The 10,949-nt window shown below is 44.4% G+C and overlaps 1 protein-coding gene across 1 annotated transcript; it reads right to left on the reverse strand.

Annotated features, from left to right (window-relative positions):
- Positions 1 to 8,901: 8,901 nt before the first annotated feature.
- On the reverse strand, positions 8,902 to 9,551 carry RNASE8 (ribonuclease, RNase A family, 8). Its single transcript, XM_011930947.1, has one exon. It carries the CDS (start codon positions 9,549 to 9,551, stop codon positions 8,994 to 8,996), a length of 558 nt encoding a protein of 185 aa, XP_011786337.1. The 3' UTR covers positions 8,902 to 8,993.
- Positions 9,552 to 10,949: the final 1,398 nt, after the last annotated feature.

The following is a 10,949-nucleotide window of genomic DNA, read 5'->3' on the forward strand; positions in this document are numbered from 1 at the left end:
GCAACCTCTGCCTCCTGGGTTCAAGCGATTCTCCTGCCTCAGCCTCCCAAGTAGCTGAGATTACAGGCATCCGCCACCAGGCCTGGCTAATTTTTTTTTTTTTGTATTTTTAGTAGAGACGGGGTTTCACCGTGTTAGCCAGGATGGTCTCGGTCTCCTGACCTCGTGATCCGCCCACCTCGGCCTCCCAAAGTGCTGGGATTACAGGCTTGAGCCACCGCGCCCGGCCGAGAGCACATGTTCTTGTTAGCGCTGCCTTCCAAGGAGTCTGGGGATCAATATCCTAGTTATTTTAGGGTAAAAAAAATTTGTGTGATATGTAAATATATATCAGCTCTATTTATGGTTTAGTTTTTCATTGGTTTTGGTTTTATTTGATTGGGCAATATTTTTTCAAAAATTTACAACTTGTCTTCTCTGAACTGAGCGTCATCAAGGTCCATACCACCACCATCTTGCCAGTGCTAGCACATTAGTTTCCCCACTTGTCTGCCTGTTCCACTCTTACCTTCTGATAAGCCATTCTCTGCACCATAGCCAGAGTAATCTTAGAAATCCAAATAAATCAGTCAGGGCGCAGTGGCTCATGCCTGTAATCCCAGCACTTTGGGAGGCAGAGGCAGGTGGATCGGGAGGTCAAGAGATCAAGACCATCCTAGCCAACATGGTGAAACCCCAACATGGTGAAACCCTGTCTCTACTAAAAACATAAAAATTAGCTGGGCGTGGTGGCATGTGCCTGTAATCCCAGCTACTTGGGAGGCTGAGGCAGGAGAATCGCTTGAACCCGGGAGGTGGAGGTCGCAGTGAGCCAAGACTGTACCACTGCATTCCAGCCTGGCGACAGAACGAGATTCTGTCTCCAAAAAAAAAAAAAAAAAAAAAAATCCAAATAAATCTCATCAACCCCGTCTAATGGCTTTCCATTTGCATCATGATTCCTTTTCTACCTATCTCTCCTTTTCTTTTCTGCTTCATCTTTTACCATAGCCCTGTGGTGACATTATGCTAAGTCACTGGTGACCCTGCAGCCACAGTGGCCTTCTTTCAGTTTTTCAGGGTTTTTGTTGTTGCTGCTGTTGTTGTTGTTGTTATTGAGAAAAAGTCTTGCTCTGTCGCCCAGGCTGGAGTGCAGTGTCGCAATCTAGACTCACTGCAACCTCTACCTCCCAGGTGCAAGTGATTCTGGTGCCTCAGCTTCCCGAGTAGCTGGGATTACAAGCGCACGCCACCACACCCAGCTAATTTTTGTATTTTTAGTAAAGACAGGGTTTCACCATGTTGGCCAGGGTGGTCTCAAACTCCTGACTCGAGGTGATTGGCCCACCTTGGCCTCCTTAAGTGTTGGGATTACAGGCATGAGCCACTGCATTTGGCCCCTTCTTTCAGTTCTTTAAACATGCCTTACTTATTCTTAAAGATGTTTAATTTGGCACCTTTTTGCTCTTCTTTCCTTCTGTCTGGAGCTTTCTTTTCATTCATGATTCCAGTGGCTGGCTCTCATCCTTCAGGTCTTAACTAAAGTATTATAGTCTCAAAGGTCTTCTTCCCTGGCCACCTGGTCTAAAGTGGTCTCTCACCCATCGTCTTTCTGAATAATGTTATTCTGTTTTATTTTCTTCACAGCATTTATCTCTATTGATTATGTATTTATTTTCTGTCATAATAGACTCACCTTTCTACCACATATAATTTAAAAATAAAGTTTATGAAATGAAGAACCTTGTCTATTTTGTCACTGCTTTTTCAGCTAGTGTCTGACCAGTTCCCAAAAGAGATCATAAATCCAAGTGAAGGCTGAAAGGAGGGCAGAAAGCTCCACAGAACAGGAATGGTGTTGGGGACAAGAGAGAGGTGGGAACGGCAAGGCAGAGGCTTGGGGTCAACTGCTTTCCTGTCTTCCTGGAATCAGTCCTCATGAGGTTTGTTTGTTTGTTTGTTTGTCTGTTGGAGGATATTTCCAAGTGGAAAGCATGCAGGACAGAATTTTTTTTATGTTGTTTTTGTTTGTTTTTGAGACGGAGTTTTGCTCATCGCCCAGGCTGGAGTGCAGTGGTGCAATCTCGGCTCACTGCAACCTCTGCCTCCTGGGTTCAAGCGATTCTCCTGCCTCAGCCTCCCAAGTAGCTGAGATTACAGGCATCCGCCACCAGGCCTGGCTAATTTTTGTATTTTTAGTAGAAATGGGATTTCAGCATGTTGCTCAGGCTGGTCTCGAACTCCGGATCTCAGGTGATCCACCTGCCTCTGCCTCCCAAAGTGCTGGGATTACAGATTACAGGCGTGAGCCACCATGCCTGGCCGTGACAGAATTTAAGACAGATGTGGACCATCATCTGGCTCAGATGTAGGTTCATTGTAGTAGAAGAGTCTGGAGGAAGCATGGTTTGGAGGGGGACTTCTGGAAAGGTTCCAAAGTTGCTTACCGACTTCGTTGATGTGCAAACCCAGAAACTCTTTCATGTAGTTGCAACCCATTTGAAAATAACAGTTCTGTGTTCTGCTTTCTTCATGTAGCATTGTCCATATATATTTCCATGCATCAGTATAATTTTTGCCTACATTTTCTTTAGTTAAAGCATCAAGTAGGCTGGGTGTGGTGGCTCATGCCTGTAATCCCCGCACTTTGGGAGGCCGAGGTGGGCAGATCACCTGAGGTCAGGAGTCCAAGACCAGCCTGGCCAACATGGTGAAACCCAGTCTCTACTAAAAATACAACAATTAGCCGGGTGTGGCAGAGTGCACCTGTATTCCCAGCTACTTGGGAGGCTGAGACAGGAGAATCCCTTCAACCCAGGGGGTGGAGGTTGCAGTGAGCCAAGATTGCGCCACTGCGCTGCAGCCTGGGTGATAGAGAGAGACTCTGTCTCAAAAAAAAAAAAAAAATCAAGTAGTTGTTCACTATTCATTTAGTCACTCTCAATTTTAGGGAATTTATATTATGTTTAACTTTTCTCCATTGTACAAAGAAAAGGTATAAAAAGATTTGTAGAAATGTACTCCTCCCCACTTTGAATTATTCCCATTTGACATATTTTACAAAATGGAATTATTGGGTCAAATGGTAGAAGCCATTTTATAACTTTTGTTATTGCCAGATGTGGCAATATGTGGAGGGCAGGGGTCATGAAACACTCTTAAAATATTTAAAAGGTTGATTGTGAAGAGGAATTGGGCTTATTCTGAATGGCTCAAAGCAGTAGGACATCAGTGAATTGTTGCAGTTATAGAGAAGCAGATCAGGTTCTATGTAAGGGAATTTTAAATACTTAAGAGTTGCCTGAAAATGGGACAAGCTGTCTCCATAGGTAAATTCCTTCTCACTGAAAAAATTTAAGTATAATGAGAGAGCTTTTAAAGAAATTGTTTATAAACTTCCCAGATTTGTGATCTGTACATTTTCCTAGCCCCAGCCCTTTGCTCCAAAACCACATTTTGTTAAATGAACATTTATTGAGACATAACCTGTGCCTGTTACAGCCAGCAGCAGCCCCAGCTCTCACTGGCAGACCCCCAGCAGAGTCAGTCTCCTGGAGCAGGCAATCTGGGAATTTCAACAGCATGAAGTCACTCCCATCCCCCAGACTTCAGAACTGCCAAGCAGCGGGTAAAACTTTGTCTCTAGTTCCTTGACATCTCCTTTTTTTGTACTCAGTGTCTACCTCCAGGTCTCTGCCCATGTTGAAACTACTCCTATGACCCCGCCCATTACAAAACCTATATCCTTGCCTTGCCTCCAAATACAAGCCAAATCCAACACCTAAGTGATTGATTCCAAGTAATTGTTATCTTGTTTTATTCGTGCCAATAGATATTTGCACTTCAGGTGAGGAGTTTGGAATCCCGAAAGATCTGTATTTGGCGGAATATAGCACTCCTAATTCCGTTAACATAACTTTACTTCTTCACTCTGAACACGGGTTTGTTTAAATACACACACACACATATGTACACACCACTTGTAGGCAGGCACTCTAATTTACTGAAGTGTAAATTGGTTAAAATGCATTTTTTGTTTTTGTTTCCTTTTTGAGACAGGGTCTTGCTCCGTTGCCAAGCCTGGAGTACAGTGGTGCAGTCTCAGCTGACTGCAACCGCCACCTCCTGGGCTCAAGCAATCCTCCCACTTCAGCATCCCAAAAAGCTGGGACTACAGGCAGGTGCACACCCCCACACCCAGCTAATTAATTTTTTTTTTTTTTTAAGAGACAAGGTCTCACTATACTGCCCAGGCTGGTCTTGAACACCTGGGCTCTATTGATCCCCCACCTCGGCCTCCCAAAGTGTTGGAATTATAGGCATGAGCCACTGTGCCCAGCCTGTTTTTTTTTACAGTTTAAAAGCTACTTTACTTAGTAAAAGTAGTCTCAAAACTCTAAGTTTGGCCAAGGAGGAAAAGTCCCTATAAAGGATGGAGACCTGCCCACAGTCTTTGAGTTTTACTTGTTCTTGGAGTATATTTTGCTGAATTCCTCTGCCACCCCTACACCGGCCTCAGGGAAACCCTGCTCACGTTTCTCAGTTTTTCTAGGATATAATACTCCCATTCCCAAGTCAGAAAAATAACCCAACTGAAGGCAGCACAGTGCAGAGGGAGGAGAATGCTGAGGAGAGACAGAGGTCCAGATTCCATTCTGAAAGCTCCACTGCCAGTCGCATGCCCTTGAGCCTGAGCCTTAAGCTTCCCTCCCTGCTAAACGCCCCAGCAAAATCAACAAACATATTAACACCAGAAAATATAATCACCAAAGCCCACTGTGCAGTTTAGATGAAAATGTCATAGAAAATGAATCGGTCTTGTAGTGTTAATGTGAGTCTTTAAAATGTTTCTTTTGTGCCGAGCAAAGAGTATTTAGAGGCTGCTTGGCTTTTTAACATCTATGTTTCCTATGTTAAAGTTATAAATCAGCTTCCTTGAGCTTTTATGTTTAACTTACATAGAAATAAATTCTAACAATCACTTTAAAGAATCGTATTCACTGACTATTTGATCTTATTTGTAAGTCGTTAAGGAAACTCTTTAAACATTAAAAGAGATATTTTATAAATTCAATATATATTCCACGTCCTTATAAAGTAATTTGGCCATTTGAGCTAACCAACAAAGCATTCCTGAATACCTAAACACCTTTATAAATCTAACAATTTATAAGTAGGATGATTCAATTTCTATGTTTTCTTAAATGATCCAAAACTAATTTTAAAGGAAAGTCTCATTTCAACTCATGTGCATTTTAAATTAGAATGACAAGACTAATACAAATTCCTTAATACGAACACATGAATGCTATGTGTTGATTCTTTTAAACATTTCTATACTTCATTCTAAATTTTCTGGATATTAAAACATACTTACCCACTTTAAAATACTTATGTCCTCCCAAATGGCTGAGGAGACCCTTCTCAAGTGATTTTTTGGAAACACGTTCTCAGGGGCCCAGAGAGCGTACCCAGTAGAGATTCTATCCCAAAGCTATTGGGCAGCTCTTCTGTGTGGCCCCAGCTGCCCCACTGAGCCCTGTTTTATGCATGCTGTGTCATTACCCTCAGAATGGGCCAGCTTTACAGCCCATGACCCCTAGATTCAAGTTACATTCCATCTAATTCTTCAGCCTACACAAGGAAGTCAGAAACTCCTACCCAGGTTGCTACCCCCACTTGTTTGGATATAATTAGTCTGCTTAACAATTCATTCTATTCTGATTTCTTTTCACACTCTTCCCAGCTTCTGGGGCCACAACTCTTATAGATATTGAATGGATGAACTTCTCCTGGTGTTGCCTAACCCTGGCTACAGACCTAATGCTAAGCCAGAGGTACGCAAAGGGAAAATTAACATTCAACGGAGAATGAACTTTAGATTATGATAAATGAACTTTAGGATAAATGAAACCCTAGAGGAGGTGGGAGAAAAATGTTACAGAATCCATTTGGTTTATTCTTCTCTTCTATCTTATTACTTGGTAGTTTCATGTGTACTATTTAATCTTGCCCTCTAAACAAGATCGTGAATCTGTGATTGTACCAACCTACGTATATTTGCCTAGCTCCAAATCACGACCCCCCTCCAAAGCCATAATGTGTATTGAGCACGTGTTAGGAACTCAGCGCTATTGGGAAAAAAGAAAATAAAACTCAATAACTTTTATGCCCTCTTGAGGTAGCTCCTGGGATAAGGTGGGCAGTTACTGGAGAAACAGACAGACAAGCATGAGTTGACACAGATGTGTGTTAGATTAGGACTTCGAATGATTGGGTATGATGTTTCCACTAACAAACACTGAGAGGCTGCAGGAGTAGGGAGGGACAGGTTTGGAAGCCAGGCAGATTATGAACTTAGTTTTGAGTGTTTTGGTTTGAAATGCCTGTGGGACACTGACTGGGCTAGTAACAGTATGAAGATGGACATGTATGTCTGGACTTTGGGAGCTCTGGGCTGGAGATATACCTGTCTTTGGGAGTAGGTTAATGGTGGTTGGAGCCATGGAATTACGTCAAGTCACTCAAGTAGAGTACAGTGTGGGAAGAAAAGAGAGCTCAGAATAGGACCCTGAGAAACACCATCATTTAAGGTGCAGCCACAGGAAGTGGAGCCTGCCCACAACACTGGGAAGAAGCCAGGGTATAGAAGAATGCTGTTTGTCTCTCACTTCCAGATGTCTTCCCTGGTTATAAGCACAAGGGTGGGCAACATAGTGGTAGTGATGGGCAAAGCAGCGTGGAGGGGGCTGGAGGCTGTGGGGGAAACTACGCTTAAGGTGAGATGGTGTTGGCATGAGAGGCTACAGTGAATTCTAGTTCTAGAAAGCATAGAAGGGGACTGGGATTTTGAATTTCTGGATTCTATGCTTTCTCTGCCACTTCACGTTTCACCAGACATCCTTTCCTTACTCTGATTCATAGCCTGTGTAGGAAACTCTCTTTCCAAATATGGGAAGGGAGGTATAATAAGGAAGCAGAGATAGCTTGGGGAAGAAGAGGGGGTGTCTTGTTGAGTGTGAGTATATGTGTATGTGTGGGTGTTGTGCACACAGGTGCACGTTGTTACTACGTGTTCCTCTGTATGTATATGCATATGAGGGTGTTTATGTGTGTGCCTTATGTTGGCATGTAGGTATGTATGTGTGTATATGTGTATGATATGTGTATGTTTTTCTCTCTGTGAATATCTATCAATACAAGTACAGAAATTGAGAGGAAACATTAAGAAACTTTTATGGGCTGCGTGCCACGGCTGATGCCTGTAATCTCCAGCACTTTGGGAGGTCCAGGTGGGTGGATCACTCCAGCCCAGGAGTTGAGGGATCACTTGAGCCCAGGAGTTTGAGACCAGCCAGGGTAACATGGTGAAACCCTGTCTTTACAAAAAAATGCAAGCATTAGCCAGGTGCAGTGCTGTGCTTGTACATGTAGTCCCAGATACTCAGGAGGCTGAGATGGGAGGATCACATGAGCCCAGGATGTCGAGGCTATAATGAGCAGAGATTGGGCCACTGCACTGCAGCATGGGTGACAGAGTGAGACCTTGTGTGAAAAAAACCCCCAAAAAAACCAGTAACTGTTATGGCAATTTGACAGAGTATTTTCTATTAATTAAATCTAGTAATAAAACAATTGGGCTTGTATTTTCTATAGTTATATTTCATTTTCTAGTAATTCATTGTACTGTATTGTACAAAAGTATTGGTCTATGGCCGATTGCGTATAAAACTGCTCCTTTACCACAGTTAGTCTTCAGCAATGATTAAAACTACATCAGCGGGGATGGGCGCGGTGGCTCAAGCCTGTAATCCCAGCACTTTGGGAGGCCGAGACAGGTGGATCACAAGGTCAGGAGATCGAGACCATCCTGGCTAACACGGTGAAACCCCGTCTCTACTAAAAAATACAAAAAACTAGCCGGGCGAGGTGGCAGGCGCCTGTAGTCCCAGCTACTCCGGAGGCTGAGGCAGGAGAATGGCATAAACCAGGGAGGCGGAGCTTGCAGTGAGCTGAGATCCGGCCACTGCACTCCAGCCTGGATGACACAGCGAGACTCCGTCTCAAAAAAAAAAAAAAAAAAAAAAAAACAACAAAAAAAACCACATCACGATTCTTAGTAGGTCCTGATTCTGAAATTCCCCAGGGAGGGAAGTTCACTCCAGAATGCTGAGGGTCCTGCTTTGGGTCACGTTAATGAAGCATGAACTCAGGTCTTGTGCACAAACAAGGGGGTCAGGCTTCAGACCTGACTGGCATCCCACGGCTCAGCCTGTCTTCCTGTCACTCTACCCTTTCACATGAGAGGGGACAACCAGAGAGCCCTCAAGGGGCTGGAGGACAGAATCAAGTCAGCTTCCGAGACTGTGCCTGCTCAGGGTGCTGCTTTCCCTCTGGCCTGCAAGGCAGGTGGAGCTGATGCCTCACAGAGTTAAGTGTTTCAGAGCCTTTTCAGGGCCTCGGAATTGGAGCTCCAAACCTCTCCACTTACCCCAAGACAGTAACACACACTCCATCAGCAACAGCAGAGTCTTTATTACAGCAAGATCAGATGCATTTCTTTGCCCAATATAGGGAACACAGCAGATTCCCCTTCCTTCCTTCCTTAGATACTTACCCCTGTCTGGGATCTCCCTGAACTGTCCAGCCACAGTCCTTCCAAGGATCTTATTTTACATTTGCAATTTTATATCCTTTTTCTTTAAGAGGGTCTTCAAAATTAGGTAAGCCACAGGCCTCACCAAACCTGGATCCATCCTTGTGGGGATCCTGAGGGCTTGACTCTGGAAGGATTGCAAAGTAAGCTACAGTGAAAGGCTGAAGAGAATCTGCCCTCTTCCCTCGTCATTTGGAGTGTCTTTAAAACTCCCTAAGAAACCAAGAATATGTGAGGTTGGGTGTGTGTGAAGGAAATGGCATTTGCAACGGGGAGCAAGGATTAATAACGAACTGGAGGGAGGAAAAGCAGCAGCGTACAGTCTGCAGAGTGTGAGGTGGAATGTGGGCACCAGGCCTTAGACAACTTTATCCAAGTGCACAGGAACAAGTGGGTACCCTGGGTCACCCTGTTGTGGAGGGTCACAGGCCACTATGTAAGGTGCGTTCAGGTGCTTCTCTTTGTACCTGCAGTTTGGGTACTTCCCTGAAGTGAGCTCACACATGGTCAGGGACACGGGCCCGCTGCTCTGGTGGCAGTTTTTATGGCGATTCTTGCAGGCTATGTTGGAGGTCTGGCAGGTGGTGGCCACACTGGAGAAGGGCTCGTGCAGGAAGGTGTTGAGGTCTTTGCACCATTCTGTGTACTTACTGATGTTGCTCATGGCTGAGTAGCATGCTTCAGGGCTGGGCTGCACATGCTGAGTTTTAAACCACTGAGATGAGGTCATGTCCTTGGGCTTGGCACTGACTGGGATCTCTGCCACCCACAGCCCCAGAAGCAGCAGCAGCAAGGGGCAGCATCCTGCTCTGGCCAGTGCCATCTCTCCTAAGGGAGACAGTGGAACAGAGCGGGGAGGTAGGTGGATGAATAGGTCATCATGGGGGAGCCTTGCTAGTCCTTCTAAGAATTTCATACCCTAAGTCAGTTATTGCAGGGCAATGTGCAGCCTAAGATATTGAACACCCCCTGGCATTCTATTGTTTAGTACCAGCCGATAATGTGCCTTTTTGTGCCTCTAATAAATACTTATCTTGTTTACCCCTCAAAACAGTTTTATGTGGTATGATTACCCTTTATATATATATAAGAATAAAATGAGGCTCAGAAAAGTTAAGAAAATTCCCCATCATCCCACAGCTAGAGTGTGTCAAATACAAAATTTAACCAGGACTTCTCAGGTTCCCTAACTCCAATTCTCCCCACACTCCCAGGTATCTTTTCTGAGACTCTGAGAAATCACAAAGAGAAACTAATTTTTTTTTTTTTCTTTTTTTTAGATTGAGTTTTGCTCTTGTTGCCCAGGCTGGAGTGCAATGGTGCGATCTCGGCTCACTGCAACCTCCGCCTCCCAGGTTCAAGCAATTCTCCTCCCTCAGCCTCCCAAGTAGCTGGGATTACAGGCATGCGCCACCACACCCAGCTAATTTTTTCTACTTTTAGTAGAGACAGGGTTTCTCCATGTTGGTCAGTCTGGTCTCGAACTCCCGACCTCAGGTGATCTACCCACCTCAGCCTCCCAAAGTGTTGAGATTAAAGGCATGAGCCACCGCGCCCAGCTAAGAGAAACTAAATCTTGAAGAAAAACATGTGAAAAGTCCATACCCCACTCTGCTGGGCTAGCTCAGGTGTCCCTGAAAGAGTTGATATTAAGGTCGTGGAGTCAAATGCATTCCTCCCCATTCTGTGGTCCAGTTTCTCACTGAAGTTAGAAAAATGGTCACTCCTAGTGAAGGGATCGCTGCTTCAGCTGGCAAAGCAGTATGGCGAGTTGGGTTCTTTCCACGCCTAACATTTTGCCCTGCTGGAGAATGTCTTGGAAGGATAGAAGGTCAGGGCTGGAAGGGACCTTAGGGATCATCTCAGTTGACTCCCTCATTTTAAAGATGAGGGAGCTTGAGTTCCTAAAGGGCAAGTGCCCTTTCCAAGGCCACCCAGTGAGTGGCAGAGCTGGGGCTAAGAGCTTCCTGATGTTCAGTCCATCCCTTTGGGCTGGTGCCAAGCTAAAAAGGGAAGAGTAAAGAGTTTCCCATAGGAGAAGAGCATAGTGAGTGTGTCTCTGTTTGTGGTTTTAGGTGGTATGTGCACATTGCCTTAATTTCTTCAGACCCTTCTAAAAACTTTTAAGAGAAAGTCTCCTCTTAGATCAAGAAGGTGAATTCTTTTACACTTTCCAGTCTTTGTTTCTCCTCCTTTTCAATAACAACAACAGGCCTCAGGCTGAGTCTTCAGCTGAAAACAGTATCTGGATAGAATATTTAAAAATTAGATGATATTCATTATATTTATTTTTACTTCTCTTTACGAAGTAACA

The sequence above is a fragment of the Colobus angolensis genome, unplaced genomic scaffold (assembly GCF_000951035.1).
Source record: "Colobus angolensis palliatus isolate OR3802 unplaced genomic scaffold, Cang.pa_1.0 Scaffold88, whole genome shotgun sequence".
Taxonomy (NCBI): domain Eukaryota; kingdom Metazoa; phylum Chordata; class Mammalia; order Primates; family Cercopithecidae; genus Colobus; species Colobus angolensis.

Bases quoted from the DNA above. Each gene is read 5' to 3' on its own strand.
- RNASE8 (XM_011930947.1), bottom strand. From the start codon at position 9,551: ATGAAATTCTTAGAAGGACTAGCAAGGCTCCCCCATGATGACCTATTC.